This window comes from Primulina huaijiensis, chromosome 10, assembly GCF_012295235.1.
Source record: "Primulina huaijiensis isolate GDHJ02 chromosome 10, ASM1229523v2, whole genome shotgun sequence".
NCBI lineage: Eukaryota > Viridiplantae > Streptophyta > Magnoliopsida > Lamiales > Gesneriaceae > Primulina > Primulina huaijiensis.
The window spans coordinates 14,759,044-14,778,297 of NC_133315.1; the positions used below are offsets into that span (position 1 = coordinate 14,759,044).

Below are 19,254 nucleotides of genomic sequence, written 5' to 3' on the forward strand. Positions count from 1 at the left end.
ACAATTGATTTAAACACATATTTTATATAAATATTTACCAAATTGAAAAAACATACTTTAAAAGTAACTATTATAACTATTTATTTTTTACTTTTATTATATATTTATATTTACTTTAAAAATAAATAATATAAATATTATTTATTATATCTATAGTCAACCTTTATCCAAGGCCAAGTGTATGGTTGAAGATTCATAGAACCAACCTACCATCGTCCCTCTCAAAGGAGTCAATTAATTTCACGAGTAATCTCGAGTCATTCCAGTTCAAAAGTTCACACGCCAACACCACTTTCTCTTCCCAAAATTATAAAGAAATCGAAATAAAGTTGTATTTCACCACCGAATAACACGGCCCAGAGGCAAAGAAATGTAAGAGGATCACGTTCTGCTTTCAGAGGCACCGACACTACCACCAAAGAAGCCAAGAACTTGATCAAAGATTCAATCTTTGAGCTGGGTTTTTGGTCTTGAGTGTTGTTTTTTCTTTCTATGGAGTCAAGTTCTGGTGCCGGTGATCATGGTGGGCATAATATCAAAGGGGTGCCCGCTCATGGAGGAAGATATGTCCAGTACAATGTGTATGGGAATCTCTTTGAAGTTTCCCGCAAGTATGTTCCGATCAGGCCTGTGGGTCGTGGGGCTTATGGCATTGTTTGGTGAGAATCGAGAAAATCTGTTGTTTTTTCTTGATCTCGAGTTTGTTGTGCTTTGTGTATTTTAGTTTTCTGAAATAAATTGATTTGGGAATAAATTTTGATTCCGAGTTTTGATGGTTGTATGTCTGATCTGCTCCCAGATCTTCACGATACTGAATTTTGTAATTTTGAACCAATGTCTCTTTTGATCAGGATACTGAATTTTGGAATATTTTGAGTTATTTCTTATTTTTCTTCTTCTTGGTGTTGCTAGTTTACGTGTAAAAAAGGCTACTTGAACGTCGTCCCCTGCATCCGGAGGTGCAAAATCATGGAAGAAAATTTGATTTTGTTATCATCGTTGCTTTCAGTTTTAGATTTTTGAATAAATCTCTAAATTTTTTGGTCACTTGTGATTATGGGGTGTGGTTTTCAATCACTGGTTAGCATGTCATGACATGTGATGTGTCGCAATTGCTATCTGTTTTCCTTCTATTTCCCGTTCATTATTAGCATGAAGGAAAATGTGATATTTCATCTGCTTCAGTGCTGCTGTGAACTCCGAGACACGTGAAGAGGTGGCTATTAAGAAGATTGGCAATGCATTTGACAACAGAATTGATGCTAAAAGGACCCTTCGAGAAATTAAACTTCTGCGCCATATGGATCATGACAATGTAATTATCCTACCAGCCTATAGAATTAAATCTTGATAGAGCTATTTTATCTTGCTTGGGTCTTGGCAGTGCTTCCTTTCTCTTGAATGAACTTATAAATGTTTAGATTTTGTTGCTTCGTAAATATTTCAATCACTTGTTTTAGTCACCTGCTGTGCAAATTTCCTTGGAATTTGTCGGACAGGAAAATATAAAAATGTGATTTTCTTCTTATTAGGTCAAAAAAGTATGTAGTCTACAGAACGAATGCAATGAACCAGTCCTAGTCAAAGTAAGTAAAATCCCATGTGTGGAGTAAGAAAATTATTAGATCTGGTGATGTATGCTAATGGAATATCATGAAGGATAACCATGAGTAATATTTAATCCCACAATCAGTGCTTTTTTTATTTTGATTACCAAAGAAGACCCTCCAATCTGGTGAATATTCTTAGCTTTCTAGTGCAAAGATCAAAACAAGCGTTTTGTCTGAGCTCCTCTAGCTTTTTTTCTGAAAATATTAGTGAAGAAAGTGGTGTAAATTTTGAATTGCAAGAGGTCTTATTTATAGGTGATGAGGAGGAGTTTGAGATTGACTTGAACTCCATCTCCATCTTCAAAATTCTAAGATCGGGATCCAGATATTTAAATTTTTATATTTGGTTGCGGATAGATGACGATCACAATCTGCTTATCTTGAAATATATATTTTTGTATATATAAATTAAATTTCGAGTTTCTTGACAACAATCCAGTACGAACTTCGAAAATTTAAAATGCCGAGTTTCAAAATTTGTGGGCTTTACACCCCTCTCTCTTTATTTGAAGATTCGTTATCGAAACTTGAGTTGACTTGATTTTCAAAGAGGTAAAGATATTGCTCACGCATTTTCTCTTTCAGTTCCTAGGTGGCTTATCTTTCAGTATGATTAAACCATTGCACCTTGACGTACGAAATAGTTCTTCGCCTAAGTACCTGATCTTTGGTGTCCACTATGTGAATATGAATTTCCTCGTACTTCAATTCTTCCTTTTAATTCCCTTCGATCAGGAGTGGTCCCGCTTCACGAACATGGCTTGGATTCATAATGTATTTCTTAATTGCGAAACTATTGTGGATCCTTGACATATTGGTTGGTAACGCTAATCTATAAGCCAATGTTCCCATTTTTTCCAGAATTTCGAAGGTCCAACATATCTAGGGTTTAGCTTTTCAGCCTTGCTAAATCGGACAATTCCTTTCATGGGTGAAACTTTTACATAAACCTTTTCACCGACATATATTTCCACTGGTCTTCTTTTCAGATCAACCAACTTTTCTGTCGATTTTGGGCAGTCTTAAGTTTTTCTCTGATGACAGTTACTTTGTCCACTGTTGCTTGGATCAACTTAGGCCCAATCATAACTTTTCCCCCATTTTCATCCCAGTATAAAGGTGATCGATATTTCCGCCCGTACATGACTGCGTACAACGTCATTCCAATGCCGCTATGGTAGCTTTTTTTGTAGGCGAACTCAATTAACGGTAGATGCTCGCTCCAATTCCTACTGAAACTTAGGGCACATGCTCTTAGCATATATTCAAGGGTTTGTATTATTCTGTCAGTTTGACCATCGGTTTGTAGTTGATAAGCCGTACTGAGAGTGACCTTGGTTCCCATGGCTTGTTGGAAACTTTTCCAAAAGCGCGATCCATGTAATTGCACAATATTGTCCATATATAAGGTAGTCAACTTGTCCATATTATAGTTCATGCTAACGGGTTGAAAGTGCGTATATTTTGTAAGTCTATCTACTACGATTACCCATATTCCATCACGACTTTGTCTTGATTTTTGCAAACCACTACAAAATCTATGGAAATATGCTTCATGTCTATTCTGGGATTTCCTGGAGTAGTCCTCCAGGTCGTTGGTGTTCAGCTTTTACCTACTGACATACTTGATATCTAGAGGCGAATTCTGATACGTCCTTCTTCATTCCGCTCAACTAGATATTTTTCTTCAAGTCTCTATACATCTTTGTACTGTCAGAGTGGGTTGGAAATTTTGATTTATGCGATGTAGACATCACTTCTTGTGGAAAGTTATCAACGTCTGGTACGCACAATCGTCTTTTCATTCTCAAGACTCTTTTGTCACCAGTCTAAAGATCTTGAGACTTCTCTTCTTTGATTTGTTCTTTAAGTTTCGTCAAAGCGGGTCTCGATCCTGATTTAGCTTAACGTTTTCTTTAAGGTATGGTTGCGCAGAGAGTGATACTAGGATCATCTTGCCTATGTTTTTATTTAATGCATCAGCTACCTTGTTTGTCTTGCCTGGATGGTAGCTTATTGTTAAGTTGTAATTTTTTTAACAATGCAATCCATCGTCTCTGTCTCATGTTCAATCCCTTCTGAGTGAATAAGTACTTAAGGCTTTGATGATCTGTGAATATTTTTCACTCGGTACCGTTAAATGCCTCCTAATTTTTAATGCGAAAAATACGGCGGCTAACTCCAGATCGTGAGTAGGATAATTTTTCCCGTACGACTTTAAATGTGGTTACCCTTTCTTTTTTCTTGAGTACTCATCCTAAACCTCCATTTAATGTGTCGCTATAAACGGTAAAGCTCTTGCCTTCGGTAGGTAGCATATTATTGGTGTGGATGCGAACTTCTCTTGAACGTTTGGAATCTCTTTTCACACTCTTCACACCACGTGAATTTGAAGTTCTCTTGTGTGAGTTTTGTAAGAGATATGTATGGTTATCAAAGAAAAACCTTCGACGAATTTTCGATAGTAGCCTACCGACCCTACAAAACTTTGAATTTCTGTTAAAGTCTTTGGTTTAGGCCAGTCTAAAATTGCCTTTACCTTCTTGGGATCCACTGATACTCCTGCCTTTGATATTATATGACCAAAGAAAGTGACGCTCTCTACACAAAACTCATATTTCTCTCTAGCCAAAATTCACACGCCATCGATAAATGCTATTACAAATTTGTCAAAGATTGTCTTGAATACTTTGTTCATGAGATCCATGAAAGCCGCTGGAGTATTTGTCAATCTAAATGACATTACCGTTAACTCGTAATGTCTGTACGTTGTTTTGAAGGCTGTCTTTGGAATGTCAACTACTTTGACTTTCAGTTGATGATAGCATGACCACAGATCGAGCTTCGAAAAACTATAGCTCCTTTAAATTGATTGAATAGGTCGTCTATTCTTGAAAGAGGATATTTGTTCTTGATTGTGATCTTATTGATTTAGAAGGTAGTCGATATACAACCTCATACTTACATAATTCTTCTTTACAACAAATAGGGCTGGAGCTCTCCCCAAAGAGAGACACTTGGTCTGATTTGCTTTTTGTTTAACAGTTCTTGGGATTGTTCTTTTAGCTCCTTGGGTTCAGCTACAGTTATTCGGTAGGGTGCCTTTGATATTGGCGCAACACCAGAACCAAGTTAATCTCGAATTCTACCTTGCGGTCCAGGATCATTCCAGGTTACTCTTCCGGAAAAACGTCTGGAAATTCTCGCACCATTTAAATTCTTCTAGCTTGAGCTCAACTCATTCTCTTACTTCGGTCACCATTGTTAGATAGATTTTTTCACCAGACTTCATCACTTTCCAGGTCTAGGAAGCAGAAATGAGAGATTTTTGTTCCTTGACCTTGCACGGACTTAGCGCGGGCACACTTCAAAGTGGGCGCAGGGGTGTCGGCGTCTTTTTTGTCTGGCTTAGTGAAATTTTTTACCTATAGTGTGAGTGCACCCAAATCACTGCGCGGACGCGCTGATCCTTCTATTCTCGACACGAATTATTTATTTTTTTGAAAAACTATTTCCTTCAGGATTATGAACCTGACGGCTCTGATACCACTTAAATGTCACGTCCCGAGACAAAAGCGCAACGACACCGGCGTTTAACAATCACATAATTGTAAAACATGTCTCGTAATACAGTTTAAATCAAATCCAATCTATTTCATAAATAACTCATCTTTACAACGAGAAATTCTCAAAAACGAAATAAAATTTCCAAAGCATTTTACAACTTAATTAAAGCTTGAAATAATCATAACTAAAATAAGTTCTTAAATTGGAACATCTTGTTGACAAGCCCCAAAACATATTTTGCTCTTATTCGTCTAACTGCTCCACGTTCTTATCTGGAGAGGGAGAGTAAGGATGAGTGTTTGGTGAAATACTCAACAAGTGGAGGCCGATCGAACACACAACAANTAATCATATCATAAACGTGAAGCTCGTAAACTTGAAACTCACAAACTTGAAGCATGGAAATTCATCTTTTTTTCCCATAGTTTACTGGTATCAGTATCTAATTGTTAGTTCTCTAAGAGGCGAAGTCATACAATGATTACAATCCAACATATAAGGGCCATACATAGTTCGGAAATCCTTTATCATATCTAGTCGGATCATAACATTGTTTGAAACATATTATTTTTAAACAAATCATATAACGAAAAATATATTCGATCGATTTAAAACATATACATATCTTTGAAACGAAAAGTCCACTTATCAATTTTCTTCAAAAATCGTGAAAAGCAAGGGGGTGATTCTCGAAAATTTGCCTCTCTTAAACCTCGAAATCTTGTGCTTCTTTGAAAGAAATTCTGCAGCGTTTTGTCTAAGTTCCTCCCTTTTTTTTCGAAAATATGTGAAGAAAGTGGTGTAAATTTTGAACGGCAAGAGGTCCTATTTATAGGTGTTGAGGAGGGGTTTGAGATTGACTTGAACTCCATCTCCATCTTCAAAATTCGAAAATGAGGATATGTTGAAATCCGGAGATTTAAATTTTTTATTTTGGTTGTGGATAGATGATTATCACAATCTGCGTATCTTGAAAATATTTATCTTGAAATATACATTTTTGTATATATACATTAAATTTTGAGTTTCTTGGCAACAATCCAGTATGAACTTCGTAAATTTAAAATGCCTGAGTTTCAAATTTTGGGAGCTTTACACTTGTGGGGCAATAGTTGACTTACACATTCACTCATATTTTCAAACCAAAAATATGAGTTGACTGTGTTTCTTAACAAACCGAATTAAATCAGTTTACTTGAGTTATCAGTTTGTACCTACACATTTCACTCATATTTTCAAACCAAAAATATGAGCGACTGTTTCTTAACAAACCGAATTAAATCAGTTTACTTGAGTTATCAGTTTGTCTGAATTTTTGTTTCTCCTTATCCATGTGTACTTGAATTTTGGTGGCATGCTAATGACATCAAGACAATGTCCTATTAATGTCTATTTGCATTTTCTGCGGCCTTGAATATTTGAAAGAATCTTCAGTTAAGCAATTGCCTTATTTTTTGGTTTTGCATTCTACTCAAACAGGTTATTGCACTTAAAGATATCATTCGACCGCCACAAAAGGAGAACTTCAATGATGTCTATATCGTTTATGAACTAATGGACACTGATCTTCATCAAATTATTCGGTCCAACCAGCAATTGGCTGATGATCATTGTCGGGTTAGGCCTCATTTTCTTATGGCATACAGAATTTCTCTTTCGGGTGTCAGTAGTGATAGATCTGAACACGTCATTTCTGTGTATCGTAATTTTTTGTTTGAAAGGCTTTTTATTGAAAAGCAATTTTTTTTAAATTTGGAAGCTCCTTATGAGTTGCGCTTTTACATTACTGAGTGTCATCTTCTACTTCGCATGTACCTTTTCTTCTTTGACCACCTTCAATAAATAGAAGAGAAAAGACGTCACTGTAGAAACTAAATAGGAGCTACTAGATACATTGCAAAAGAAAATTTAGTTGGTGTGCTTATAGAAGTTAGTTTAATTAATTTGTAATTGAATTTAACTTCTATATAATGCTGTAGACTTCTTTGTTTTTAATACAAATTTGCAGTACTTTCTCTACCAAATCCTGCGAGGACTCAAATATGTTCATTCTGCAAGTGTGTTGCACCGTGATCTGAAACCAAGTAATTTGCTCCTCAATGCCAATTGTGATTTGAAAATTGGAGATTTTGGGCTTGCAAGGACAACATCTGAAACCGATTTTATGACGGAATATGTTGTTACTCGCTGGTACCGCGCACCAGAACTGCTTCTGAATTGTTCAGAATACACTGCAGCGATTGATATATGGTCTGTAGGTTGCATACTTGGTGAAATAATGACGCGACAGCCTCTTTTTCCTGGCAAAGATTATGTACATCAGTTGAAACTTATCACAGAGGTATTTTCTTATGAAAAAATTATACCAGATGTACATGTCAAAATTTTTGGCTTATTTGAATTTTATCTCAGGCATTCGTTTCTTGAAAACTTTAATATATAAAAACAAACTGATTTGATTTCTTCTTGTTCTTGTTCATCTGGTTTTTCGTGATGTATTAAAAACTGATGTTAGTTTCTTCTTGATGTTGCTCGTTATGTTTTTCGTAATCGCAATAGCTCATTGGCTCTCCGGATGATGCTAGTCTCGGATTTCTTAGGAGTGACAATGCCAGAAGATATGTGAGACAGCTCCCACAATACCCGAGGCAACAATTCTCTGCTAGATTTCGTAACACTTCTCCGGGGGCTCTGGATTTATTAGAAAAAATGCTAGTTTTTGACCCAAGCAGACGTATTACAGGTATGTATATATTCCTTTTTAAGTCGTTTTATTAAACAGTGATCTAAAGTTACATTTGCCACCTTTAGCTAAACCCTGCGCAAATTGTTATAATGTCGTGGAATTGACCATGATTTTGGATCCTAATACTTGAACTATCTAAATCCTTCATCTCTATCAAGGCGTGACTTCGGAGTCATCTGAAAGGTGGGTGATATGAAATATGCCTCAATCATGAACATGGCACTTCACTTCTACAACCTCATCTGAATGATTCTTTTATATTGAGAAGCAGAAACTCTGTTTAGTAAACATTTTTAGTTCAACTTTGGTGGCTTTACGTTGTTATTCTACTCGCAGTTGATGAGGCACTCTGTCACCCGTACTTGGCACCTCTTCATGATATCAACGAGGAGCCCGTTTGCCCTAGGCCTTTTGTTTTCGACTTTGAGCAGCCATCTTTCACTGAAGAGAACATTAAGGAACTCATTTGGAGAGAGTCTGTGAAATTCAATCCCGACCCAACTCATTGAGGGAAGCGATCGTGCTACGTATCCTGTCTCTGAATTACTCTTGACATATGTAGAAATCTTCTTTGGACCCCCATTGGAAATGAGAAATAATTTTAGTGGAGAACTGGTGAAGTACATTTGTTACTGTTGTATGATGATAAGTTTGTTATTAAGATGCAAGAATTATGGTTTTCCTTGTTATCTTTGCAGTGAATGTTGTACGAAGAGCTGTACTAAATGTTTCTACCGTCTAGAAGCAACTGTTGCTATAAATTGGTGTCAATTGTAATTTTTGCGTGATAAAATCAAGATTTCTTCTCATTGATTGTGCTCACTTCATGCATGTAGTGTTTCGTTTCATATCTACTGAAAGTTCCCAGTTTTCAGATGCTCAAATAAAGAAAGCTTAACGCTGTGAAAAACAATGATTCAAGAATCAACTAATTAATTACCAAAGTATGTGAGATTATCCAGTATGTGAGCAACTTTCATTATACAATGAATGCCAAAGAAAACCATGGAATGAAAGGTACATGAGCTCAATTCACTTTTTGGTTCTTTGCTTTGATTTTGCTTTTGAGTCAAAATGATGAGACTTGAGCTTCTTCTTTCGTACCTCGGTAGCTGGGCCACTACCTTCTCTGAATGGCATACCCATTAAAGCCAGTAATCTGTATGCTTCTTTATCTGTCTCAGCTGTGGTCGAGATACAAACATCCATCCCCCTTGGTTTACCAAGCACATCATAACTTATCTCTGGGAACACACTCTGTTCACGAAAGCCAAGGCTGTAATTACCATTTCCATCGAAGCTATTGGAGTTCACCCCTTGAAAATCTCGTGTGCGAGGAAGCCCCAGATTGATGAGCCGATCAAGAAACGAGTACATTACCTGCCATAAACAGATGAGGCATAGTAATTAGCACAAAGAGAACAAGAGGAAATGAATTTGGTCGCAGATGCACGCGAGGTTATGTTAATATGATACTTGAGGAGACTTCCACATTGGATGAGGTCGGTTGAAACACCCAACCGTAGAAACAATAATATTGAGATATGCATTAGTATCCAGAGTACAGTAAAAAATCGGCGTCACTTGATACCAAATCATATCCACAAAGAAGCCAATTCGTTTAATTTGAGTGATACAAAAAGTCGAGAATTCTTATCCCTGAACCACAAGCTTAGCAAGTTCATATTTGATATACTACTGGTTTCCTTTTAAAAATGATGCATCATATCTACGATATTGTCTGGGGCGAGAAATTCAACGTCAATGAAATTACATTTAGATTGATGAATTTGAATAAATCCATTGGTTTGTTTGGGTAGATCCATTTGACAATGGATTTTAAACCCTCGACTAGTCATTTTTTGGACCATTCCGGTGGATTTCAAATCTTTCTAACCATGGAGTCATTTAAATCCTTCCTTCAAATAATTTCTTAAATCCAAATCCTCCAATCCAAATGTAACTTGAAAGAATTACAGGTTAACAGATGACAAACAACATATGATTGGACTCCCTATAAAACAGAAGTGGAAAATTTATGAGCTTAGAAGTCAGCAGTGAGATGAGCCTTTCTTACAAAACTAGTTTACAAAATAAAGATATCATCCAATTTATATTCAGGGAAGGAAAATTAATGTTCAAGTTTTGTTACAATGCATTACATATTGTACCAACAAAATTTGTCATTTGAATCTCATATGCGAGCAAACCACACTAAATGCATTCATGACACAGTTCTGTTATGAAAAACCATCCATGTTGCAGGGCTTGATTGATAACTCGCACTATTAGCTATTTGGTCATCTTTCATTGGCCAGCAAAATATCAATAGGCCAGATACTACTACAATTTTTGGGCTGATCACTAAACGCCTAAGAAATGTAAATCATCACAAACTACATATCACACTCCAATACATGGTATAATTACAAGCACAACCCTCTTCACCAGAAACTCAAATAACATATTTCCATAAATGCCCCCAAATGAAGATATCTATTTCTCCAAGGCGCTACAATGAATAGAAAAATTATCCACTTCAATTCGACCATAGTAACAAATATTTACGTTAGATGAAACTAAAAAAATGAAATCAACTCATGTGAACAAGAATGGAGAGAGAAGGTCGAGAAAAGAGACAGGAACTGATGAGCAACAACTGCAAGGCTGATCTGGAACAGTGAAGTTGAGTTAAAATCACTCATAAAATACCTTTCAAACTTTTCTGAAAATAACTAAAATTAAAATTTCCATGTGAAAGCAAAAATAGAACATAAACATACTTGGGTGGTACTATAGTGTTGGCCGAGGAAATTGCTAGATATGTGCATGGTAAAGGGAGTGCGTTGGTATTAAAACTAAATATGAAAATGATGGGTAATGGAATGGAGATTATAGATATGGCCGTCAAAGTGGCAGAAATGATAGGCACCATTTGAAAAAAAGGATAGGGAAAAATGGTTGATGGTGAAGAATATGAAGATAGCACAAGATGGTAAAAAGTTGATTCAGTTAAAAAAGGAGGGAACATGCAATAGCCAAAAATAAAAAATATAAATATAAATATAAATGTAGTTTCTAAAAACGGTACAAATGTTATTTCACATTTTAATTTATTTTTTGTTATCCTAAATTCAATTATCACAGATCGATAACTTCAAGAATTATCTGATATTACTACTCAAACCACTGGATCATATTATCCACAACTCAACACATATCATTCTATTATTACATCATCTCAACTAAACACAACCTTGAGGAGTTGCGTGAATAATCTCTCACAACAGCATGGACTAAACTCTAGAGTAAATGGGGAGCCATAGTCACTCAACTTCTAACTGGAGTCTCTGAATATTTTCCAGTCATATTTTCAGTTCTTATCACTCTATCATGCTGTGGATAATGTGTAAATAACTTGTTGTTTAATATTTGTCTATCAAGATTTTCAATTCTCTATCACTTGTACACTGAAAAAATCCACAGAATTTGCCGAGAACAAAATAAAAAATAATGCAGCTTTGATAGGTAAAACGGCTCACATTTCCTCTTAGAGTGACGGCTATTCCAAGAGGCTGGTTTTCTCTGATCTTAAAGGTGGCGATGGCCTTCTTTGCTCTCGTCTTAATAGGCCTCTGTCCCGTAATAAGTGCCAAATCATTCATCGCTGCTTCCAAACCCTTCGAATTCTGCGCAGCATCTCCAATCCCACAATTCACAACAATTTTCTTGATTTTTGGAACCTAAAAAAAAACAAGCAAGATACCCATAATTGTTAATCTAGCCCGACTGCCCCCGGCTAATTGCTTTCCCAATTAATTTCAATTCGTTAATTCAAAATCCCCAAGCACAAAATCAAGAAGCCCCTTCTACCACACCAATCTCAACTCTTTCCAGAAAATGCAACTGAAAAATTGCAGTGTGAAAAAACAATAATACCTGGTGAATGTTGGTGTAATTGAACTCATCTTTGAGTAAGGGTACGATTCTCTCGAGGTAAGCGGACTTTAGACGTTCGACTTTCTCGGAATCCGTCTTCTCCACCAGGACAACCGGTGTCATGGATTTCACGGAGAAGCCACCGCGGCGAACATAAGGCAGTCGAACGGAATGAGTAGCCAGTTGACCGTGGAACGTGGAGGCAGTGGAGTGTAGCAGGCCTGGAGATAACGCCATCGGAGATGGAGCGAGCTGCTGGTTTGCTCTCTTTGTGGGGTGGTTCACTCGTGTGGCCTAGAAGACGATAAGATGATCTGTGCCCGGGAATTAAGATTAACTATCGGGATAATACTTGATTGACAAAAATTTGTGTGAGACGGTCTCACGGATCGTATTTGTGAGACGTATCTTTTATTTGGGTCATCCACAAAAAAATATTACTTTTTATGCTAAGAATATTACTTTTTGTTGTGAATATGGGTAGGGTTGACTCGTCTCACAGATTAGGATCCGTGAGACGGTCTCACATGAGACTCACTCTGGTTGGTTTGATATTTTTCGGTTAACTTTCTTTTATTTATCGGTGCCAAAATTGTCACCTCGGAATTTCAACATTCATAAATACTGGTATACCGACGCACGTGTGGCGTGCTTGTATAATATTTTTTATAATTCATTTAATTTATATTAAAACGAAGATCAAAATATAATTATAAGAAATAGTGAGGGACTAAACTGTAATTTTGATATATAAATTAAAAAATAAATTCAACAATAAAAGAATAAAAAAATGACCTCAATAAGAATTGAACTTACAACCTAAACCCCAACAAACAATGACTCTATCAACCGAACTATATATACCTTAAATCTTAATTTTAACATTTTGTTAATATATATAATTATTAAAACCGACCATGACACCAAAGTTAGTTACTCTAAGTGTCTCAAACTTAATAAAGTAGTATAGATTGTCAAGCTCTAGGTTGAGATTTTCATAAGCTCATGTAACATAAAAATATATATGAGACGGTTGTGAGAAAAATATTTTATTTGATAAATATGCACATGGTTGATCGTCTCATGAATAAAATCCATAATATCATATCAAAAGAAACCTATTAATTATATAATCGCAATTACTTTGTATCTTGTGCACGTTATGAAAATGGTCAACTAGTTGTATGTATCTCACTGCCTTCCTCAAATCACGTTGTAAAAGAGGAATAAGAAAATTTAGGGGAATTGAATAAAATCAGTTCAGAGAAGTGGTCGGTTTGAGATCCAATCTGGGTAAATAAGGAATATCTCATTTAAACCATCCCGACATACATCAACCCGAGAAGCCACCAATTAGACTGCTATATTCATACAAACCAGAGCATAGGCAGACGTCTCATCATGAGCTGTGACCGGACGCTGAAAACAAAACCATCATTAACTCTTCTCCTGTAAATATCCATGTTTGTCTGATCATTGGGGTGAGTCCAGTGTGTCATCTAAATCAAGTTGACCAATGCTTAATGGTTGTGAGTTGACTAAAATGCCAAAACAAGTGTTGATGAATTAAAATAAAGAATGGAGAGTTGGTTTCGGTTGTAACAGCTGGAATAACTGAATTGATGAGGAGTTATGATCCAATACATATAGAAGCTAGAAGCCAAGCTCGCAGAGTAATTTGTTGCTTTTCTTATGAGATTCTGTTGATCGACTCTGAGGAAGAAATAGAAGCACATTAAAAGTGAATTCAAGATTGTGTTGTATGTTGTAAGTTGAGCGAGTACATCAAGAGTGAATTTTGTAGTGTGTTTGAATTTTCTTGTTTTTGTGTACTGTTATCGTTGATCAATAAAGAAGAGCCCCTCCCATGGACGTAGGTCGATTAATGACCGAACTACGTAAATCTTGTGTTGTATCTCTTGCTTCTTCAATCCTGAGTGCTCGCATTTTGGATGAGTTCACAACAAATATTCAGTGTTGCACTGAATATTTTGGATGTTTTGATTGGTTTCTTGAAATCAGTTCTGTGAGAGAAACTATAGCTCAAGGCAGTGTAATTCTAGAGGTGAGTCCTCAGGGAAGTTCAGAGCATAGATCTCTACAACTGGGGAATATTCACTTAATATTTTTAACAAGCACTCAGTATAAACTTATCATATAATACTATTTTTTTATCTGAGTGAACACTTGACTAACTTGAACGTCAGAGTGATTACACCAAAAGCCCTTCTCATAGTAATTTTCTTTTTTTATGTTTTATTATTGTTTAAAATAAATGTTATGAAAGTACTCAAATTTAAAATATATGCATGTGTACATATAGGAATTACATGCCTTGGATAACTTAAAAAGATACTTGGTGAAATTTTTTTATACGTCACTTCATGAGCGCAAAACCATTTATTCTTAAACCTTTGTATAATATGAACAATTTTTGTAAGCAAGTTTGATATCACATGTTTTACAGAGAGTTTGGATAAATCATGATGGAATAACACATGTCTAAGTAGTAAATTTTAAATTATAAGTAACATCTCGACATGATCAATTTGAAGAACACTATTCCGGTCAATTTGATAAATTGATAGTGTGTTGAAGAATTAAAGCACGAATATGGATTTAAGTATATTCAGCATAACATAATTTGTTCGGATATTGAAATGTTGAAGGCTATAAGGAGCAGTATGTCTGTAGTTCCTGAAGAGCTGACCGACACACAGTAATAGACTGGCGGAGGAAAGGTCATGGCAGTGTAGTCGAGCCTTGCTTGTTACTCGAGCTGTTTTTGCGTCGCATTTATTGTGCAGTGCAGTTACTGTTATTCCATTTACCGCTTGCATGTGGATTTATCTGATCAATATCCATTGTATCCACATATCATTCATTATGTTACATGTTGTTTTTATTTTTGTTTTTATCATACTGGGTTATTACTCACACTCTCGAAGGCATTATTGTTTTGTGTGTGGAAGGCAATCAGGTGAACATGACATTAATACTTCTGCTTAGCGATAACGGGAATGAGACATCTATTCATGTGGTTATGTACATGAAAGGGATTCATATGCTTGTTGAATAAATTACAACCTCAACGAGATAAATCGTTAGTTTTAATTGTAATATGTTCGAATATTTTAATGTAATGTAAACTCTAGCTTATATTAATGAATATTTTTTCCTTTGCACATATCCAGATGTTATTTAGTGCTTGTTTAAGAAGAAATACTATCATTGTTACTGAAATCGATATCAGTCTTGTTTCTTGATTGCTTTTTTAAAAATTGCATATTTTCTAAAGAAATTGAAGACTTATTCCACACATTTACCAATAGGACCAATCTCTTGTTCTCATTAAGTAGAGACTTGTAATTTACAATAACTCTTTCATTCTCAGTCTTTAAATTACTCACTTGAACCTTTAAATCTGCACAATTATCCTTTTGTAAAAAAATTTGAATTTATTGATTTGATCAGTCAATCTTTTGTTTTTAGTTTTGACTTCCTCAAATGATTGAGAAAGCTTCGAATACTTTTTAGCCATGTTGTGCAATGTAACGAGATACATTCGTGTAAATTCTTCGGATTCAAAAACAAATTCCTCATTAGTCGTAGTGTCTATATCAGCGTCAACCATCAGGAATTGTACATTTTCAATATTACTAACACTGGATTGGCTTTCTGAATCAGAAGACTCAGAACTAGATTCTGCCCACTTGCTCTTACTCTCTTTCACCAATCATGTCCTCTCAATCCTTGCGTGACTTCTTGTCATTCCTTTTGTGTCCCTTCTTCTTATGATCGTCTTTCTTGGAATTGGGACAGTCAGCGATGAAATGCCCGAACTTTCCGCAATTGAAATAGGCCATATCACCAGCGGGTGACTCCTTCTTGTAATTCTGGTTCTCATTTTGAAATGTTATACAAATTTTCTTCATGAACTTGGAAATGTTTTTGACAAACAATGACATCACTACATTGCTGAGTTGTTTGGAAAATCTCTCCTGAATGGGTTCAACAACAACGACAGTAAAAGCTTTAGTCGGATGATTAGAAGTGGATTCTTATCTGCTTTTGGTCTAAAGCTGAAACTGGTACGCTTTTAGATAATCAAACAAGTCACACAAATCAAATTTGTTTAAATCTTTTGATTCTCTCATAGCAATTGTTTGGTATACTCTTTTCCAAGAGATGTCTACTCAATAATAATACCACTGAATATTTCATCAAAATCATTTAAAGATTCACTAGACTTTGTCTTGATATTCTTGAACTTTTGCATTGCAACAGTAATCTTGTTCTCTTTTGTCTAATCATTGCCTTCATAAAATTAAATTGGTTTTTCTCATATTTCTTTTGCAATGGTACACATCTAGGGTTTTGTACAAGATTTTTTTTCCCACGTTATCCATGTTTACTTTCTTTTTGTCATCAGCAGACCATTTTGATTTATGCTTTTCAATCATCTGAGGTGTCCATCAGTAATGGCAACTGTAGTATTGGCTTTTATAATCTCGATAGGTCTGTCAGTAATGAAGTACCATATATCATCGTCTTGTGTAGCTAAATGAGCTTCCATTCCGATCTTCTAATAATCAAATTCCTCTTTGGAGAAAAAATGAATTTGGTTGAATGACGCCATTGATTTATAGATAGGTTCAGAGTTTGAGAAAGCCCTCTCTGATACCACTTGTTAAGATCGGTGGAGGTGTTTATAAGAGGATTGAATAAACACATCACAAAATTTTCTTGTTGAAATTGAGTAGCTGTGATCTCAACTGGTGTCAATAGCTGAAATTGTATCCCAACGTTCAAAGTTCATTAGACAACTTAAATAACAGTGCGGAATGAGTCTTGAAGAACTTCATGAACCGAAGTGACAATTAGTAGAACTTGAGCAGTAGATAGACAAACTAAAGTGTAACAGAAAATAAATCACACAAGATTTGTTGCTTAATGTTCGAAGGCTGAATCCTTATACGACTCCCCTTATTCTGTTTTCATAAGGTTTCCATTAAAAGACTTTGGTATTACAACTTTTGTAAAATCCACTTCAGTAGAATTTGTACACTACCTACCGAAACTCTTAACTAAAACTTCTAAAATAAATTTAAAAGATTTCTGAGCTGAAAAACTCTTTCCATCAGTTAAAATCTCACAACAATATAAAATGTAAACTTGAAAAAATTTTGAGTGTATGTTCTGTACAAACGAACTCTGAAAAGCTCTGATATATATCTCTTAAGCGTGTGCTAGAATATTTTCAGCAAAGTTTTGAATCTTTGAAAAAAAAATTATGTTGCAAATTGATCGAAATTCTAGTGTTTGCTGAATCTTTAAATAACCTTTTATAGATGATTTTCAATATTCATATTTTAGCGGGTATAATCCAGCCGTCAGATGCCATAAAATAGTACTGGATGTCACGTATCATTCGTCGTATTTCAAATATAGTATGCAACAATAAAATTATGCGACATTACATTTAATGACAAAAATGTTTTTGTTTGTTTCTTTGAACATTATGATTATCTAATTTATTGATAGAATTTCTTCATATTTTTAGAAAACATATATTATATTGTTAAACGACTAAAAATAAAATTCAGTAGATGTTAGAAGACTTCTGAATATTTAGTGAATGTTGTCTTTCTGAGTTTGGTACACCCAAATCAGTTCTTCTAAAAGTACAAAGTATGCGAGAAGTCTGCTAAACACGATCTACTAGAAGAACATGTTTGCAAAATTCTAGTACTTTTGAATTTTAGTTGACTTAAAGTAAATCACCAAGACATATAAATACCTAACATTCATTAAAAATAAAAATAGGAATATTTAATTGTTGAAACACATGTATATAATTAATTAAATAAATTTTTATTCATTATGAATAATTGATTGTATTTAAATCAATGAAATGGTAAAAAAAACTGTAACGTACCGTACTTTTTACTAAAAATTTGAGGAAAAATTAAAAATTTTCTTAAGTCGTGAACCTTCAAAATCGAAATAAAATGAACCGTACGTTACTAAAGTAGTTGCAACAAAAGTTCTAGAAATAAACTTTGACAAAAGTATTTGCTTAAAATCTCGTAACCAATAGCTGAAATCAGAGTATTTGACATTTCATAAAAAATTAAAAACTTGTGCGGTCCTCGGGTCTAGCCTCCTGCTCAGTCCAAGCCTGCTCCTTGGTCCCCATCCCTAGTCTCCTCGAAATCATCCTCACCTGCATTGATCAAGTCTAGTGAGTATAAAGACTCAACACGTATAAACTGGAAGGTAGCAAGTACTACGTAATAAAACCACATGCATCTTCAAAATAGGAAGTACATACTAGAAACATGAACTTGAACTTGAAAACATGAGCGTACTTGGAACTTGAACATAATAGCGTAACATAAACGTGACATGGTCATAAAACTTTCGTAAACATACTTGCATCTTACATACTTGGTCATACATAACATAATTTTGCGTAGAGGCATGTTTCAAAGCGTGTGACCCATACATAAAATTGCCTGATCAGACTAAACCACAGTACTGGGCTGACAGGAAAGATCCACTACCATATACATGAGATCCAAATTCATAATTTAACGGGTGGATTGGTCCCTGGTTATGCTTTACCGCTTTCCAATCCTGATCTAAACCCGGTCACGCTTTACCGGGGTGGAGAGGTCCTCGACCACGTTCACCGACTTCCAAACCCGTTCATAGTAGGAGAGGTCCCCGGACACGTTCTCCGGCTTCCAAACCCATTCATAGTTTGGTCACAAGACATTTAGCATACCTCAAAAATTTAAAAATACTTTCTTTTTGCACGTCAACATACTTACTGGGCGTTGAGGGATTCGTTGGATCTCGCTTGGGGCCACTGCTGCAACATACTAGCAAGAGTTTAAATACTTAACTTGCATAACTTAGACGTAGGTACTCGAGCTCACCACCGAAGTAAATAAATAGCTTATGACATACTAAATTTCTCTGGACTTGACCTCGTTTAATCGTTGCACTAAACCATGACATAAATCCCAAAGCAATCAATATAATTTTACCCAAAACTGGAGTACACGGACCCCGTGCCCGGGTCTGTGCATGGGTCCGTGTAGGTACTGTAAAATGCGTGTGAAGAAAAGGGAAGGCACGGACCCCGTGCCTAAGTCCATGTAGTGGTCCGTGTAGACACTGATTTTTGACACTTCGGAAGGAACAAGGGCACGGACCCCTTGCCAAGGTCCGTGTACCCGCATGAGAAGATAACCAACGAAATTTTTTGTACATGTGCTGCTGAACATTCTAAACTCGATTGTACGGACTATGAACCGGCACCCCGAGACCCATCCTAGGATTCTACTACATTGACACCACCGGTACAAACACCTCGAAGCAACG

The 19,254-nt window shown here is 35.7% G+C and overlaps 2 protein-coding genes across 2 annotated transcripts; one reads left to right on the plus strand and one right to left on the minus strand.

Annotated features, from left to right (window-relative positions):
* The first annotated feature begins 216 nt into the window (after positions 1-216).
* On the plus strand, positions 217-8,732 carry LOC140986909 (mitogen-activated protein kinase homolog MMK2). Its single transcript, XM_073455311.1, has 6 exons — positions 217-659; positions 1,186-1,315; positions 6,657-6,794; positions 7,186-7,518; positions 7,737-7,920; positions 8,260-8,732. Exons 1-6 carry the CDS (start codon positions 493-495, stop codon positions 8,430-8,432), a joined length of 1,125 nt encoding a protein of 374 aa, XP_073311412.1. The 5' UTR covers positions 217-492; the 3' UTR covers positions 8,433-8,732.
* A 94-nt stretch (positions 8,733-8,826) lies between these two features.
* LOC140986910 (large ribosomal subunit protein uL5c) lies at positions 8,827-12,188 on the minus strand. The gene is made up of 3 exons (XM_073455312.1): positions 11,863-12,188; positions 11,466-11,666; positions 8,827-9,303 (listed from the first exon to the last, which is right to left on the minus strand). Exons 1-3 carry the CDS (start codon positions 12,097-12,099, stop codon positions 8,956-8,958), a joined length of 786 nt encoding a protein of 261 aa, XP_073311413.1. The 5' UTR covers positions 12,100-12,188; the 3' UTR covers positions 8,827-8,955.
* Positions 12,189-19,254: the final 7,066 nt, after the last annotated feature.

Excerpts from the sequence above, each read along its gene's own strand:
- LOC140986910 (XM_073455312.1), bottom strand. The coding sequence starts at position 12,099 with ATGGCGTTATCTCCAGGCCTGCTACACTCCACTGCCTCCACGTTCCAC. Across the intron at positions 11,667-11,862 it reads ATTACACCAACATTCACCAG|GTTCCAAAAATCAAGAAAAT; the intron begins GTATTATTGTTT and ends GTTTTTTTTTAG. Across the intron at positions 9,304-11,465 it reads CCGTCACTCTAAGAGGAAAT|GTAATGTACTCGTTTCTTGA; the intron begins GTGAGCCGTTTT and ends TGTTTATGGCAG.
- LOC140986909 (XM_073455311.1), top strand. The coding sequence starts at position 493 with ATGGAGTCAAGTTCTGGTGCCGGTGATCATGGTGGGCATAATATCAAA. Across the intron at positions 660-1,185 it reads GGGGCTTATGGCATTGTTTG|TGCTGCTGTGAACTCCGAGA; the intron begins GTGAGAATCGAG and ends CATCTGCTTCAG. Across the intron at positions 7,921-8,259 it reads CCCAAGCAGACGTATTACAG|TTGATGAGGCACTCTGTCAC; the intron begins GTATGTATATAT and ends TTCTACTCGCAG.